Here is a 19,179-nt window from a genome sequence, read left to right as displayed (position 1 = left end):
CAGTTTATCTACTAATCAAGACTAAAAATGGTTCATTAAAAATAAAAATAAATCTGTATATCTTTTACTTTCACCTAGCTCACTATTTTTAGTTAGGAATTAAAAATTAGTTTGGAATGAATAAATATAGCTTTCAAATAGACAATCTATTATAAACCCTTGAAACCTTTTATAGGGGAAAAAAATCCATGAACAAAGATGGCCTCCTCAATGGTTCCCATAAAGCAATTTATGGAAATGAATTAATGTAGATCTAAACAGATTTCCTGAATCCCTCTAAAATTTTCAGGAATAATGATCAAGAGCAAACAATTAAGCCAAAATTTCTTTTAAAAACCCCTGCCCAAATTAAGGTTCATATGGAAAAAACTCTATGATTATCATTTACTTAAAAATAAATTCATGTTAATTCATCATGGTCAAATCATTTTAACATCCTAGGTCTCAGTTTCCTCATCTACAAAAACAAGGAGGCTCCATGGTAATGATCTCCAGCGTCTCTTTTAGCTTTTAGGGATTCATACAGAGAGCCTCAGGGCACAGACTGAGCCATTTATTAGTCGGTCCATCTACATTTATTAGTGGTCTAATCTGTGCCAGATTTGTGCAAAAGACACTGCACCAGGGACATACACAAAATAGCACAAGAAAAACTGCCCTCAAGGATCTCTCCATCTCAGGGAGCACGAAACAAACAAATAGGTACAACAGTTTAAGTAGGAAAATTTGTTGTTCATTCATGACTGATTCTGCTTATTTGGGGTCTTCTTGGTAAAGATGCTGGAGCAGTTTGCCAATTCTTTCTCCAGTTCATTTTACAAATGAGGAAACTGAGGCAAACAGGGTAAAGTGACTTGTTCAGACATAAGTGTCTGGGGCTGGATTTGAACTCAGTTCTTCCCAACTCCAGGCCTGGTGTACCCTATCCACTGTGCCACTAGATGCCCCAAACAGACAAATAGGGAATATTTAAGATAAGGAGAGTACTTGAATGAAGAGGGATTGGAAAAAGCTTCCTGTAGAAAATGGGATCTTAATTAATCCTGGAGGGTAGGAAAGTCAGAGAAGGGAAGATGAGGAGGGAAGAGTTCCAGACATGGAGACATCCTGAGAAAATGCCTGGAGTTCAAAAATACAGGGTCTTAGTGGAATGGATAAGAGGTCAACCTTGCTGAATGGAAGGAGCACATGGTAAGGGAGGAAGGCAGAAGAAGAATGAAATGGGAGGAGGTGGCTAGGTGATGAAGGGCTTCGAAGGTCAAGCAGATATTTGATCCTGGAAGCATTAGGAAGCCCCTGGAGGTAACATGGTTGGACCTGGGCTTTAGGAAAATCACATGATGGCCGGACCAGAATTGGGGAACCTCAGGGAAGGTAGACTCACCAATAGACTATCACAATAGTCCATGCAGGAGGTGATGAGGTTCTGTCCCAGAGCTGCAATACTATCAGGGGCCAGAAGGGGCTATTATTAAAGAAGGGAGCATGTTAGAGAACTATTAAAAAGGTGAAATTGACAGGCCCAATAACTAACTGGATATGGGGGGGTGTGCAGATATGGACAGATATGGGAAAATGAGGAGGTGAAGATGCTGCCTAGGTTGGGACATGTAGGTTGCAAACCTGAAGGAATAGAAGAATGATGTTACCGTTGACCGTAATAGCTGAAGAAGAGGGGAGGGTTTAGAGAGAAAAATAATGAGTTCCATTTTGGACATGTTGAGTTTAAGTGAACATCCAGTTTGAGATGTCTGAAAGGAAGCTGGAGATGTGAGACTGGAGATCTCCTAATGAGATTAAGACAGGATAGGTAGACCTGTGAGATGGTCATTAAAACCATGGGACCTGAAAAGATTACCAAGATGTATAGAAGAAGATAAAAGACTAAACTATGGAAAAATTACAGTAAGAGAGATCATATATGCTTTGGTCATGGTCAGTGAAAGAATTTGTTTTAATTTATACATGTTAGAAGGATTTCCCCCCTCTTTTCTTTCTTCCCCTGCTTTCTTCCTACTGTCCTTCTCTTACTGCAAAGTGAGGGAGAAGTGGAAGGAATAACAAAACAAAAAACCAAAGCACCCCACCCCAAATTTTGGTTTTTTGTTTCAGGAAACCCCCATACCCTTTTGGCAGTCTGGTGAATCCTATGAAACACGTTTTTTAAAGTTTTTTTGCAAGGCAAACGGGGTTAAGTGGCTTGCCCAAGGCCACACAGTTAGGTATTTATTAAGTGTCCAAGACCGGATTTCAACCCAGGTACTCCTGACTCCAGGGCCAGTGCTTTATCCACTACACCACCTAGCTGCCCTGAAACACTTCTTTAATGTTTTTAAATTAATAAAACAAGTTATATAAGATTACCAAAAAAACCCCAATTATATTGAAATATTTTTTTAAAAAACAAGTTCATGTATTATAGATTAAGAATTCCTGTGATCAAATTATTTCCTTTATATGCCTCCAGCCACTAAGGACAGGCATTATTACTACTCTGTCTGCAATAGCCTCCTGGGACTTACTTCCTTTGCTTTTCCCCACTCTAATCTATTTTTCATCCATAAAAATATCTTTCCCATCAGTACAAAAGTCTTTTGTGCATTTCCATTGTCTAAGTCAAGTTTGACTTCTTTTGTGTGGCATCTGAAGCCAAATCTCTTGCTGCCTTTTCTGCCCACCCTTAATCTCCAATTACTTTTCTCCGGACTCTAGAATAAGTTGATTACTCTCTATACTTTGAGTAGACCCTTCATTTTTTGTCTCCCTGTGTGGATTCAGGGCCTAGAATGGACTTCCTCTTCTTTTTATTTTTAAGCTCCTGGATTTTTCCTTGTTCTTAATCCAAATGGTCTTACCTCAAAGAATCTCCCTGGATCCCAAGTCACCTATCAGAATATCATGGTATTCCCCTTGAATCTTACACTACACCCAGTCTCAAAAACTATCCAATGTACTGACCATGCAAGAATTAATCCTGGCATCTCTGCTTCTGTTTTTTCCTCCTACTGGACAACAGGCTCCCCAAGTCTCACATTATGTAATCCTCTCAGTGTCAGGTGTTTTTCTAAGATGAGTAATCAAAAATTGAAAAAGCTGAATGAATGGGCTTATATGGTACAGTTTTGCCTTGTGAGAATTATTGTTCTTTGATTCATAAACTATACCCTTCTCTGAGTCACTGCTTAGAGTCAAACAGTCTATGAATGGCTCATGTTACCTCTTACAGAAAAACAAACTCCCCTTCCAATACTGCTGATAAACAAGCCATCCTTGTTCACAGAAAATTAACATATTATAAGAAATAGAAACAATTCACATAGTTTCTACTGAAAACCCTTTCATGATGTAGACTGTATAATATGATTACTTTTCAATTGTTCAGAAGGTGCCAGTCTGAAACTTCTAATAGCCATGGCCACAAATATTGGCTGGATTCATTCACAATTCATAAATTTCATTCTAGTGACTAAGTGTGATGAGGTAGTCTAGTCACTAGAGCTGGATGCAGCATTTGAAATGGTCAGCTTCTCTAAGTCAGATATTCTATCCCCAATGTGAACACCCAGCATTTGGAGACCTGCATATCCAGGTCTTGCCAGGCAGTCTTTGGTATACATGTGGCAGTGAGTGTCAGCTAAATGGAAGGTGCTCTCCATCTTGGAGGCAGACTACTCACTACTGTTACACCATCTGAGTGGAGGTGTGATAGGTTATTTGGCTTGCTGGAGAGTTATTCAGGACTGATGATGTTAATGTTTTGTCCTTAATTCTCAAAGAAGACCATGATATCAGGGAGATGATTCCATGACAAGCACCTAAAATGGATTGGGGAGGGGGGAGCTGTGCTAAGTCACAAGCTTCACTTTCTGCTTTAGAATCATCTGGTTCCAGTGGACAGATATGAATCAATCAAGATGACTGAAGATGGCCCTGGATGCGACACACTCAGGGTTAAGTGATCCAGAAATAATTATTTACTGACGTATGGAAGCCCTCCACCTCCAAGGCAACAGCTCAGGGTGTGCTGTAGTTATGGTTCCTATTTCATATGAAAGTGGAGTTGTGATCTTTGTCAGAGGAAAGAATGCATGTGTGGCTGAAATGATAGAACCTGGAAGTATATACAAGTTTTAAGTTGATACTACCCATAAAGGCACTTTCTAAATGCTTGTGGAAGTGACATCAGTTTTTCAAAGGCTATGATGATGCAATAATAACAACAAAAATCGCCACTAACACATGAATAATGCTTTAAGGCTCCAAAGCACTTCACAAATATTTGATATTATCCTCACAACAACCCTGAGAGGCAGGTACTGTCATTATCCCTATTTTATAGTTGAGGAAACTGAGGCAAAGATTGTACATGGTTCCACAACTAGTAAGCACCTAAGATCAGATCTGAACCCCAGTCTTTCTGGCTCTATGTCCTGCCCTGTCTCTGCCCTCTGCCATCTGGCTATGGTGAGTCTAAGGAAGCTGGGCAGCCTCTGGTATAGACCTGGTAACGGGTGGTGTGTCTGCTTTCTGAGGATCAGTATAACCAATTTCAGGGAGGGACAGAATGTGCATAGTGAAGTACCTGTACTGCTGAATCTGCCCTCTTTTGATTAAAGTCAGATTTACTCCTACCACACTAAGGCAAAGTTGTAGCTAGGTGGACACATGATCTCATTTTGACTTTGTCAAGGCAAAGAGGACAATGCAGTGTGGTCCCTAAAGAGGCAGGAAGAGGTCCAAGCAACTCCACCCCCCACCTGGTGAAGGCAGACCAAGAGTCTGGTGAGTAGCATCGCCCTACATTAACCTTCCCTCCCTGATCTCTCTTTCCTCCTGAAAAGCAACTCCAAAAGATATACAGACCACTGTGACTTTGGCCTTTTCAGCAGCCATGGCTTTGACAGATCCTGAAAAGAAATTTCTTGCCACTGAGGTATTTAGCACTAAAATATTAGGTGTTATCAAATGATTCAATGTCAGGATCAACTATAGTCTTATCAAGTGAGATGATCCTGAAGATGTGTTGGTGCATTTATGAATAAATAAATTTATTTTTTATAAAAAAAAAAAAGTTGGTCTTATCATATGGAGCCCTGGACCTGGCTAAGTTTCCTATGGTTGAGTTTTCTAGGTATACTCCTTGGGAGCAGGGGTTTTCCTGCTATGCTATTTTTTTCCTTTTTAATAAATTTATTTACTTATTTTTCCAACTACAAGCAAAGATAGTTTTCAACAGTCATTTTCTGGTAAGGTTTTAAGTTCCCTATTTTTCTCTCTCCCTCTCTTCCCTTTCCCTTCCCCTTGACAGTAAGTAATATAATAAAAGTTATATAACTATTTTAAACATAATTCCATATTAATCATATGATGTGAAGAAAGAATCAGAACAAAAGGGAAAAATTCATGAGGGGAAAAATCAACATAAAACATACAACAAATTTTTTAAATGGAAGATAGCATGCTTTGGTCTGCATTTAGACTCCACACTTCCTTTTCTTTGGAGAGTATTTTCCATCACAACACTCTCAGAATTGTCTTTGATCATTGTACTGTGGAGAAGAGGAAGTCCAACACAATTGATCATTACGCAATGATGCTGTTAATATGTAGTATAGGTGTTAGTAACCTGGAATTCTCAGGAAGATTTCAAAGGGGCCATGGAAAAGAAAAATATTTTATCTTTGTTTTCATTAACTTCATTAAATTCTGTCAATTATAAACATAATTAAAAACCACAGTAATATTTTTTAGTAGCCATAACTTTACCAAGAGAAATCACACGTTTTCAAATCAGACAATATTGCAATGAATTGCTTGAGCGCATCACTACTTATAAATAACTGTAGTCATCAAACCCGCTGCTAGATCCCACGTGACCAGTCATCCTGTCCAGCAATGCTCACGATACAGCTGGTCAATAATGAGGATCCATAGGCTTTAGCAGAATGCAAAAGAATCCATGATCTAATAAAGGTTAAGTACCTCTCACTTGACTCAATGTTTTGCATATAGGAAGAATTTAATCAAAGAAGTCTCATTTATTCATTTATACATTCATTCATCTACCTTGTATTTTCCAAAGTTTTTCTTATGGCAACTCTGAGAGAACATGAATGACTATGTACTTTTTACATTTATAAGTTGTTTATTCTTTAGATGAATTTAGGAAATATTTATTAAATCCACATTATCTGTAATGCTTTAGCTATTTGGAAACCTCAAGGATTCAAAAACTGAGTATATCTACATCTACATAGTAAGAACATTTTACTTGTTCAAAGTAATAACACTTCTTATTCTAATTATTCTAGATAAAATATTTCTGAAACAAATTTCTTTAACTTCTTAAAATAGAGCAAACATTCATACTTTAAATAAGTAAAATAAATTTAAATAAGTAAATGCATTTATATACATATAGAAAAATACTATACATATGTTAATTTACCTCCATTTTGGGTAAGTTTTGGTAACGCCAGGCTATCTTCATGGAAACATCCAGTTTTTCTTGTGATTTTTGACTGCTTACTTCATCAAGTTCCTTTTTATACTTATCATCATGTAATGGTTCAGGAAGGTCCTAATAAAAGAAAATAACATGTTATTATTAAAAATTATGATGATCACTAGGATTTTCCAAAGAACTAAAAACTGTTGCAAACAACAAAAACACAAAATTATGTCAACACTTGCGATTCTGAAATATAGAATGGTTGAAATTCATTTCCCAATTAATTAGAGCTTAAAGTAAATTAATATATAGAAACCACAGAGTCTTTTTGCTTGTTTTGATTAATCCAAATATTCTTAGTACTATAGTTGCCTTCACTTTAGATAACTAACTTTGCTTCTATTCCAAGAGATAAATGTCTTTTTTGTTTATATACTTAAATCAAAGCTTAGAATTACAATTTACATTTTTTTAATTACAGTTAACATTTACCATTAGGTAAAAATAAAGCATGTACACAATTTGCTTACTGGTCTGTCATTCTAAGAACCAAACAGTTTATTTCATTGAAATAAAAAGGTGAGGTACCCATGATTAAAATACATTTATCTATCCTGTATCAAATATCACTTTTGTACTTGCAAATTCCTCAACAGAACAAAAAAAGATCTAATTTCTATTCTATGAATTCTGGTGGGGGGGGGGATGGAAGGGGTTTGGGGAGTGAAGGGAAGAAGTGACAAATTCTCCTTCTGAATTACTACAACTACAACTACTACTACTACTACTACTACTACTACTACTACTACTACTACTACTACCATTAATAAAAAATAACAAGAAACAATAATACTAGCCAATATTTCTATAGCATCTACTATGTACCAGATAATGGGTTAAGCACCTTACAATTATCATATCATTGGATTCTCCCAACAACCCATGGGAGACAGGTGTTATCATTATCCCTGTTTTGCAGATAAGGGAACTGAGGCAAACAAAGGCTAAGTGACTTGCCCAAGGTCATTCAGCTACTAAACATCTGAGGCTGGATATGAACCTAACTCCAAGCCCAGTCTTCAATCCTATACACCACCAGATAAAAAAAAAATTCTACATGATATTCTCAAGAAAGGGGAAAATAATGTAATATAGAGAGTACAAGTAATGCCATGGAAAAGGGTATAAAATATCGATAGTTTTGGTTTATTTCTGATGTGGCAGAATCAGAAAGTGTAGCTTGCAATTAGAAGCATAATCATGTTGTTCATCAGTAGCTTGGTTTCCAAAACTCACCATTACATTAGATAGCAAATAAATTGTCTGCTAAAGTATTGATTTATTTCAAGTGACCTCAAAGCATAGTAAGTCTATAAAAAACACATAGAAGGAACTAATTATATCTATATACATATATAATATATAAAATATACACACACACACATATATATATACACACTATATATATTTATATAAAAATAAAACTCCCTACCCAAAAATACTTTTGGCTCAATCATTATAGCAATAACTCACAAACATATACACATATATTCATATTTACATACACAAATATATTTATAAAATGAAAGCATAGACTAACTTCTTTTCTTGATAAATATAAAACTTAAAGATTCTTAAAAATAAATGTAATCATTATGTCTTTATTCAGGATAATATATTTTTATGTTTTGAAATTTCAATTCATTATTTGTAAAATATAAATTCTATTTTGTTAAAATGTCAATTTAGATTATTTAAAGGTCTCATAATCTCACAGCTATAAATTCAAGTTTGTGACAAAATTCGCTATTCAACCAACTGAAAAATGTATTCAACTATGCATTTTTAGCTGTTAGAGAAAAGATTTAGGGCTTCCTCCTCTACAATGCTCAAATTTTTTATTTGACTGTTTCTTATTCTTTACAAATAGCTCATGGTAAATTAGAAATTTTCCTCTGTTAGGTTATTGGTGATGAAGGAAAGACTCTACAATCATTCTTAAATGAAATTTTTTTTACTATTACTGCAGTTCTCATTAATGTCAGATAACATACTAAAAGAACATGATGAAATTATATCATTTCCCCCTACAAATTAGAAATCTTTCCTGATTTAAAATTTTTAAGAAATCTTATTCATTAGAGCAGAAAATTTGCATTCTTTTAAAACTCCTCCATGTATTTCAATCTTTTGACAGAAGATAATGTTAATAACATCAACTAATCCAAATTTAATGTGGATGAAATAGGTTTTTAAGAATTAGGCCTTTTTTCTGCATACTTGAAGGTAAAGATGGAAAATTTCAAATGAGTTAAGCCAAACATTTTATTTTCCTTTGATTTGACAAGATTGATATAATTGTTATATAGAAAAACATTCTAATTTAACTTACTTAATCATGACTTTCCTTGAAAAGCCACTGAATATTTTTTGCAACTTTTTTGTTTCAATTAGTTTCAGATGACTTTTTATCACAAAATAATTTAGTCTTTCTATTCTACTTATTAGGAATTTGATAGATGAAGTCAATCATAACTCTCATTAAGTTGTACTATTAGGTAACTAAATGTACAAAGCATGCTACTTATGCCCAAATAATAAATATCAGAGAGCTAATTAACATTAATTTTACAGCAGACAGTAGCAATGCAGCATAAGTTATATTACCTGTTCCTTCTCAATTCCAGATTCAATCCATGACCACAGATAGTTCTATCCTGACATGCTTTTTTTCTTAGATTCCAATATTTTCCAAGCTATGTCCCTCCCATCCTCACCCTCATACCTATTCTCTCTTCTGCTTGGTAGAGATGGCAGGTGAATGAGCAATCACTGACATGGGTGGTAAAAATATCTCAATCTTCTGTTTTTTACTTTTATTTTCTGAGGAAGCTCTCATAATGACCTTTTTTTTTTAATTTTAGGTTTTTGCAAGGCAAATGGGGCTTGCCCAGGGCCACACAGCTAGCTAATTATTAAGTGTCTGAGACCGGATTTGAACCCAGGTACTCCTGACTCCAAGGCCGGGGCTTTATCCACTACGCCACCTAGCTGCCCCGATCATAATGACCTTTAATCTATCACTAATAACCACTGATGGGAATTATGGATCTGCCACCTCATGATGTTGTTGATAAATGTATTTTCTCTTATCTCTGAGATACTAAGACGTAGGCTTTTCCCTCAGTTTCCCTGTAAGCATGATGTCTTTTGGCAATAATGAAGAAATTGGCTTATGAGGAAAAAAAATGCTCAAAATGTTATCTTAAACTTAGATGTTCATACTTTCTTTAATACTTGCATTGGACAAAACCCAATATTTAATATTTAAGTACAAGTACTGGAATAAAAGAGTGAAAAGAAAATTTTGCTATTTAAAGAGTTTAACCTAAGGAGGAAATAACATTAAATTTTCACAAATATGTTTCATATTGAAAACTCTATAATTTAAACTGTTATCCTCAACTGTAAGACTTTCAGGTACTACAGGAAATACCTTTTGGCTTATGCTATCTTTGTTAATCTCATAAACACAATGGAAAGGAGTGCTATTCACAAACCACTGTTGAAGAAGAGATGGTGAATCCTACTTTTGAATTTCTGTAGCACATTAAGCTGCCTATTGTTAGGGGTTTTCAAAACTCCAACCACAACTGTCCAATTGCAGCAGCATTACTTAAAAATGTGTCATCTTTGATATTTCCAGAAGGCTATTTAGTTTATAATATTATTACAAGATAATACGATTTAGATTTTAAGGTGTTGAGGAAAGTCATCAATCAAACTTTTAAAAAATGTACAGCAGTCTCTCCTCCCAAGTGGAAGATGTGTGTGTTTGTGTATATGTGTGTGTGTGTGTGTGTGTGTGTGTGTGTGTTTGTGTGCGCGCGCACGCACAAATATACAAGTGTGCCTAAAATTTGGGAGAGTATTCTTTTTTTTCCCCAAGATTTTATTTATGTTGACTTTTACAATTTTTCCCCTAATCTTGCTTCCCTCCCCCCACCCCCCACAGAAGGCAACCTGTCAATCTTTACATTGTTTCCATGGTATATACATTGATCTAAATTGAATGTGATAAAAGAGAAATCACATCCTTAAGGAAGAAAAATAAAGTATAAGAGATATTAAAATTACATAAGAAGATAATGTTTTTTTCCCCCTAAATTGAAGGTAATTGTCTTTGGTCTTTATTCAAACTCCACAATTCTTTCTCTGGATACAGATGGTATTCTCCATCGCAGACAGCCCCAAACTGTCCCTGGTTATCGCACTGATGGAATGATCAAATCCATCAAGGTTGATCATTGCCTTCATGTTGCTGTTAGGGTGTACAATGTTCTTCTCGTTCTGCTCATCTCACTCAGCATCAGTTCATGCAAATTGCTCCAGGCTTCCCTGAATTCCCATCCCACCTGGATTCTAACAGAATAGTGTTATATGACATACATATACCACAGTTTGCTAAGCCATTCCCCAATTGATGGACATTTACTTGATTTCCAGTTCTTTGCCACCACAAACAAAGCTGCTATGAATATTTTTTGTACAAGTGATGTTTTTAACCTTTTTTCATCATCCCTTCAGGATATGGACCCAGTAGTGGTATTGCTGGATCAAAGGGTATGCACATTTTTGTTGCCCTTTGGGCATAATTTGGGAGAGTATTCTTAAGAAAAAATCATGTCACAAGGAAATGAGAAAACACCAGTCCTCATAAGCATTTTTCTACTTCAAAACTTATAGAAATACAGAAGCAGCAGAAATGGAAAAATATTATTTTTTGCAAATCAAGATGCCAAGAGAAAGGAACGATGGGATTCATCCTGTAATAATTATCTGACCAAATATAAAAACAGTAGCTCTTCTTCCATTCTCAAGGAAATTAGCCTTGGTTATTGTCATCTGAACACCAAGATCCACAGGGAATCAAAGAGAGCAACAACAAATAGCAGGGTAGCCAAGCCACAAAGAAGATTTCTTATAAAACAAATCAGGCTTTAGAGCCTGAACTGAACTCCACGGAATCTTACCATCCCTGACAGAGGGCCAGAGCCAACCCAGGGCAGTGGCCTTAGTGGGAAGCTTCCCCTTCATATCCCAGTCCTGCCATGACCTAGATATCATCCTGATCGTACAACTTTATTTGCTTTGTTGTATTTGTTTTTTAATCTTGCAAGTAAATGCCATAAATAATACTTTGATGATGGCGTTTTCATTATTTTCTTTCTTTAGAGAACCTTAACATTTATCTACCCCACAGTTCTGTTCCATGGAACACAAAACACAAGTTGTTCATTTTTTTCCCCCTTATTTTTCTAATCACTTTAGATTTTTGAAAGAAATGGCTCTGGGACAACATGCTCTCTCTCTCTTTTTAAAGATTTTTTGCAAGGCAGTGGGGTTAAGTGACTTGCCCAAGGTCACACAGCTAGGTAATTATTAAATGTCTGAGACCAAATTTGAACTCAGGTCCTCCTGACTCCAGGGTCAGTGCTCTATTCACTGCGCCACCTAGCTGCCCCGACAATATCCTCCCTTGTTATTATTCTTTAATATTTACTGTTCATAGGACTTCTGCACAACAGACAAAATTAGAGCTTATTATTATTAAATAAAAATATTAGGATATAAAATCTCCCTCTGTGATTAGTATATTGGTCAATGGTTTTCTTCATTTCCAACATATTTCTATATTTTGAAGATTTTATATTTGTTTTGATAGTTAATGAAAATACTATTCTTAAATATTAATGTTCAGAATTATGCTCAGGGTATTATAAGCGATCATTCTGTATTATTTTTCATTTGTTTCACAATAGTATAGAGGTAGTTCTTGTTAATTGGCTGTTATGATCCAAGAGGCCACCACCAAGAAGTCTGGCTACTTTGCACAATATGGTCTATTGCTGAGGAAGTCTTGGACATTTTAAGTCTTTCCAGCACCACAGAATTTGCCAGTGCTTGTATTCCACTGGTACATTCTTCAAAAGTGGAAGGTCATAACCCATGCATGGTGAGGAATCAGGGGAGGACTTTGTTCTTGCTCATTTTAGATATTTTTCAAGTAAATTTTATTTCTCCATATCACTTCCTTGGCACACTAAAAACTCATAGAAAGTATAGGTGAGCTGCTAGCAGTATTAAAAAATTAATACATATATATTAGTTTTAGAATAAGCTTTTAGGAACTACAACTTTTTTTATTTGTAGAAATAAAATTAATTGCATTTTTTTGGTTCATATTTTGACACTTTCCCAACTTTATGCAGAGACTTCACAAATTTATTTCTTTAGTCAGTTAATGAAATATTTACTAAGATCTTCCAAGAACTGTTCTAAGTACCCAATCTTTCTTAATTCTAATTCACTAGATACTTACCTAAACTGAACTTTTAATTTTCCCCTCTAAACTACTGACTTCACCTAGATTCTCCAGTTTCTCAGTAAAAGCAGGATTTCAGTCACTTGGGATGGGATTAGTCAGGTGATTCCAAGGTAACCTATTTCACACATAAAACATTTTTTTTCCTTTCAGGCTGCTATCACCCTCACTGAAATGCTCATATTCTCATTAGACTATGTCAATAATTCCCTAATTAGGGCAGTTAGGTGACACTGTGGAGAGAGCACTGGTCTCCGACACTTCCTAGCTGGGTGACCCTGGGCAACTCACTATAACCCTGTTTACCTTCGTTTCCTTATCTTTAAAATGAAATGGAGAAGGAAATGGCAAACTACTCCAGTATCTTTGCCAAGAAAACTTAAATGGGGTCTTAGAATGTTTGAACAACTACAAAAGTGGATTCCTCTACCTTCAGGCTCTCATTCTTTTAATCTATCCTACTCAAGACCTCAAAGGTCTTGAATGACTTTCAAACAAATACTCAAATGGATATTTATGCTATATAATTAAGTCCTAAGCTTGAATTCCTGAGCTTGAAGTGTATACTTCATTGAAAAGTTCTGCCTTCCCAGTCTCTTCTACTATATGCATCCTATGGTCTAGGCTCTACTGAATTACATGTTCTAATTATGTGGACTCAATGCCTTCTGGATTCTGTGCCTTGGCCTGTGCTTTTTCCTTCATATGGAATGCTCTTCCCTTTCATCACTGCTTACCAAAATCCAATCATCTTCAAGGTCAAGATGAAATACCACCTCCTTCAAGAAGCTCTCTCTGATCCTGACAAATGGGTAATGATTCTGCTTCTGAACTTTCAGTGTCTCCTATATTTCCGTTAAAGCACTTAATACACTCATTCTCTTTGTATTATAGTAACTTCTATATTTTGCTTTCTTAACCATTCTTCACTGGAAGCTCAAAATACAAACACTAGATATATGTTTTTAAAAAATTCTTATTCCTTCCTAAAAATCTGAAACTGTGACAAAAAGAATACCTCAACATAGTAAAAATACTTTCTTTATAGATGAAATATCTTTCTTAAATTACTATATCCTTTAATGACTTACTTGTACTGCTTATGTCCCACATCTAGTTTTTTTGTTTTGCTCCTTTTTTAAACCTACTTTATTTTTATTTTTTTTTAGTTTTTGCTAGGCAATGGGGTTAAGTGGCTTGCCCAAGGCCACACAGCAGGTAATTATTAAGTGTTTGAGGTCAGATTTGAACTCAGGTACTCCTGACTCCAGGGCCGGTGCTCTGTCCGCTGCGCCACCTAGCTGCCCCTTAAACCTACTTTAAATATGTTCAGCATGTCACAGAGTTTAAAATAAGAGTAATCTTTGGACCTTAAACATATGCCAAATAAACAAATGTTACAAATGACAGCCTCAGGAGAAATATGTTCCATTAGTTTACTATGGAAATAAGTTCTTGTCTTGATACAATACAAAAATCTGATGGCTGAAAAAGATAATAATAATAATAATAATAATAATGATAGCGAACAATGATATGTCAGCTACTTTGTAAAGTGCACTGTGCTCAGCACTTTTATCTCACTGATCATCATAATCACCCTGGGAGTTTGGCACTATTATTTGTCCCACTTCACAGATGAGGTCAAGTAACTTTCTCATCCAAGGTCAGTTTGCAGGAGTATGGAACTGAATTTGGACACAAGTGGTCCTGACTCCAAGCATGGTCTTCTATCTGCTGTCCCACCTGGGTGTCCCAGGAGAGATCATACATGTGATTAGCATTAACCCAGGAGCCACTCACTGTCTTCCTTTGCTTTTCTCCAGGTCAAGGCTCACTCTGGTCTCAAGCCAGTTCCTTTGGGATTTACTAGTACCCTGGGGTCAGAAGGGAAGATAAGTACCTCACTTGGAACCTCACTGTGCATGCACATGCTCTTTAAAACTTCATCTAATAGACAGATAACCCTTCCAAATGGAACTGGAGTCCTGATCATTTTTCACCAAATTCATCCTTCTTTTTGCAAAAAAAAAAAAGATCATAATAAAGAAAAGAATCAACAAAGTTGGTCATACCCAGCTCAAACATATCTGCCAATCTGCAACAATAGATCAAGAAATAAAAGAATGCACAAAAAATGGTTTCTCTTAACCTTCCCTTGTAATTCTGAAAAATTTCCACATATGATAATTGTCAATTTTTATAACATACAAGCTTGGTAAAATAATTTCTCACTTTATAATTTAGTTTCATTTAAGCCATGAAATTAAGAAAAAAAATTTTCAAGATGGATAACTAAGTAGTCTACATGGCCAAGTCATTCTGCAAAGTGAGGAAAAAAGGGCCTTCCCCCAGCTTGCTCCAATAGCTCTCATCTATTATTAAGAAAATTATTTTTATTGTCAGTGAACATACAAATGAGAAGCCTGCTAACATTTGAATACAACACAGTTATCTTTAATATTCATTATATATGTCCCTTCAGCACTCTTAAAGTTCTAAACTAATACATTTTCAGTTATACAACTGAGATGAAATCGATGGTATGGTATATTTCTAACACATGAATTCATGATTTTAAACAAAGCATTAAGAAGAAAGCCTTAATTTTGTATTTAAAGATTAACCTATTGATCATACCAGTTCCTAAAGTTGACCAAACTTCTGAACTTTTTCATATTTGATAGATAGTATAAAATGTCCTCTGCATATTACAATCCAAAGAAATAACCTGGGGGGGGGGGTGTCAGATTTTCTCCAGAGGTAAGATCATATATTTTCTTATCAAAAAATATAGCAAAGAGTAAATAGAGGTAAAAGCAAAAAGTAAAAATAAATACTATGTCTTTGTAACCTCAATACAGAAAGTGCAGCAAGAAAAAACAAAAATCAGAATGAATAATAATAAAGGTTATCTCAAAGTGAACATTTTGGGGATGTTTTTAGTTTAATTTTCATGTATTTAGGATGAGAAAAAAAAACAAAGGGACTTAGTGAAATGCTTTTCTCTAGCAGTCAACAACAGCATCAATTCACGTGACAAACCTCCCCTATCTCCAAACACTAAGTGCTTTAGAACTCTGACTCTATTTCAGTTTTAGCACCAGAAATGTTTATCTCTACCCCCCCCCATGATGTCAATACACATTTTCTCCATACAATTCATGTCTCTCAGTGTTTACTGCTATATTACTTTGCTGTCATTGTTTTGGCAGATGCACAAGCAAAATCTGATTCTAACAGTTTGACCCTTCTCACTTCTTATGTTCTCTAGGGCATAATAAAACCCAAGATACAATCCCACAGCAGTTAATGAAGCTTAACCTCCCACCCTCTTAATTACCAATGCATTACACCAACTATAGGCATCATACTCCTCTCTAAGCTAGTTTACAATTCAGCAGAAGCACTACTGAGCTATTATGTAGACATAATCCCAGTCGAATGTGAAATCCTTCTTAAATAAAATCTTTTGATCCTTGCAGGTTTTGGTAACTGTATAATTAATACTACTTAAGATTTATCTATTTATGTATTGATAAATATATAGCTTGATATAGTTTTGCTAATTTTATTTTGCATTAGCAGTCACTGCCTGCAGGAACAGCTAATGAAGTTTAAAAAAAAGAAATAAAAATGCTTCTGAAATTAATTTCAGATATTAATTTGAAATGAAATCTAAGAACTATGGATACTTAAAAGAAATTTTCATAAATTCAAGACATTTTCTAGTAATTATGCTAATTTTTAGTATTTAACAATATGTTATTTTAAGTATTAAAAATTTTCAGAAAATGCCTTGTAATTATGAGGAATGGAAATATAATTTTTTTAAACCTAGAAGAGATTCAAAATGACAAATGAATGGATAAATAACTTCTATATCATCTTTCTCACCTAACCAGCTCATTCTCAGCTCTAGCTCTAAGTTACATTTTTTTCCCCTTCACTATAAAAAGTGCCAAAATATTTGTCATAAGATAAGTTGTCAGTAAAAAGAATACTTTTAGCCCCACAAAGAAAAATGGTTTTAAAAAGGGAAGCTGTAGATGAAGTAATCATTACGGGATATTTTTGAGGTTTGTGACCACAAAGCTCACCTATCAGAACCACACAAATGTAAAATCTAACCACTGAGGTAAGAGGAGTGTTTTCAATACCTCTTTCCCCATTGTCTCCTATCGCACATCTCTTTTCAACATATAAACTAGGAATGTGTTCAGAGGACTGAATAATCTCCCTCTCTCCTTCATTGTTTCCCAACTAGGATGAGGGAAAAGGGGAGAATAACACAGTAGGAGTAGGAAGCAGGGGTCTGTAAGAGATGGTAAGACATGTCTGGGGAAGAAAAAAATTAGTTTTTGGTAAGGAAAACTACTTTTATTTAACAAAAAAAACTGATCTAATTTATTTTAAAATAGTAAATGAGCAATCATAGTCTTGGAAATGCTAAACATACAAGGATATCAAAGCAATTTGGGCACAATCCCTAGGAGGTGGTAGAAAATGAGCCAGAGACAGATTATGCCACTAGCCCAAAGGAAACAGCAAATCAGTTACAAATGTGTTCCAAAGAACTCAGGACTCTTAATCAAGCCATAGTTGCTGTAGAGCAACCCTAATTCATCATCACATTTATTGAAAAGGGGAAAAATGACCTGAGATTCATGAATGCGAGGCCTCTATATAATTATATTATTTGCTTCTGTAATGACCTTATAGTTAATTACTAAACATACACTAAAAGTGTACAAGCCCTTCAGTGTAAAGAAAAAAATCTCGTGTAGCATCATGTTCATTTTCCAGATTTTTTAAAATAGGGTATGTTAAGGTATTTCAAACATTAAATTAGTCATTATGACATTTTTTCCTTCTAAGAAATGTTCTACTTTTTTTTTCAAACAAGTGTCGTAAGACTAAAGAATTAACAGGCACCATGAGTTTGCAATGTTAAGAGATGAAAGGTGATGACTTAATTAAGATGACTAAGCAAGGCTCAGTTTTTTTTTTTTATTAAGCATGCTTTCACTAAAACTGCTCCAGGCTGACTGTGTCATACTCAAGGAAAATAAATAGTAGGGTTTCAATCATTTTAAATAAATGCAATAGTAAGGCAAATGGATAACAAGATGAAATTTATCAATAGCAAGTTTTCCTAAACTTCATATCTACTTATATATAATGGATATATATATATTATAATATATATATATATATATATATATGATAAGGAGGAATATACTGAATAATAGAATGATTATATAATTTGGAAACAGTAATTATTTCTATTCAAAATTATTTTTAAAATGAGTTACCATTGCACAAACATTTGAGAACTTATCAGAATAAAACCACAAAAAAACTTCTAGAATTTGTAGTTGGCATAAGTGCTAATATTTCAATGATTATTATATTCATCTCATATACAAATGATCCCCCAAGTCAAAAGAATATGGGAAATTTTGAAACACATAATTTTAAAAACAGTGTAATGAAATATGAAAAAAAGTTTTATAGTTTCCTTATAACTTCTGTTCTCATCACCCAGAGATTCTAGAAGTAAACTTTATATATATATATATATATATATATATATATATATACACACACACACACACACACACACACATATGATAAGATGAAAATATATGATAATAATACCTAAGTGGAATCAAAATCAAAAGTATACCACAAAAGTATACCACCAAGAGCAGTTTTATAAAGCTTATATAGAGTGACAATAACACCAACCTCAACTACTAACCTCATTTCACTGTGAGAAGCGATTTACATGAGATCAAACTGCTAGGAAGTGTGTGAGGTGGCAGTTGAACCTATGTCACCTGAATACATTCAATTCATGTCATCCTTCACAAAGAGAAGAATAAATCAATGTTTTTGGTTCCCCTTCCAGTACCTCCACAGTTATTCACCACTACCAATGGAAATGCCAAATTTTAAGGAAGAGGTGGAGCACAGATGGTGAATTGCTCTAAACAGACCTAATTTGAAGGGGAAATACAAAAAAAAGTCACATGGAGTCAGTCATCAGTTCAGCCTAATCTGGAATACCCAATTGTCAAGGATGTCTGTGGACACTGGGGTTCACAGTTGGACCTGAAGCATTCCAATCCTCAAGAAGAGTGGCTGTGTTCCTAGACCCATGCCAGGGAACTTCCAGACATGGACAGGGCCCACCCAGAAGTTCTGTTGCCCAGTACCAAGTTCAGGATCACAGATTCTGAGAGGTAGGGATGACTTCATGAAGGCAGCAAAGAATGGGAATTTTATGGGGCGCTCATCAACTGGGGTATGTGAGCAAGTTATGGAATATAATTGTGAT

The 19,179-nt window shown here is 35.0% G+C and overlaps 1 protein-coding gene across 1 annotated transcript in view; it reads right to left on the bottom strand.

The window, feature by feature from the left end:
* ELP4 (elongator acetyltransferase complex subunit 4) overlaps positions 1–19,179 on the bottom strand; it is a 245,409-nt gene that overhangs the window by 194,947 nt on the left and 31,283 nt on the right. The window contains exon 4 of the mRNA XM_074230422.1: positions 6,449–6,580. Coding sequence (XP_074086523.1) covers positions 6,449–6,580 — 132 coding nt within the window. The remainder of the gene's footprint in view (positions 1–6,448; positions 6,581–19,179) is intronic.

The sequence above is a fragment of the Macrotis lagotis genome, chromosome 3 (genome assembly GCF_037893015.1).
Source record: "Macrotis lagotis isolate mMagLag1 chromosome 3, bilby.v1.9.chrom.fasta, whole genome shotgun sequence".
NCBI classification, from domain to species: Eukaryota; Metazoa; Chordata; class Mammalia; order Peramelemorphia; family Peramelidae; genus Macrotis; species Macrotis lagotis.
Note: the sequence above shows the minus strand (reverse complement) of the source record. Positions and strands in the feature narration are given on the sequence as shown.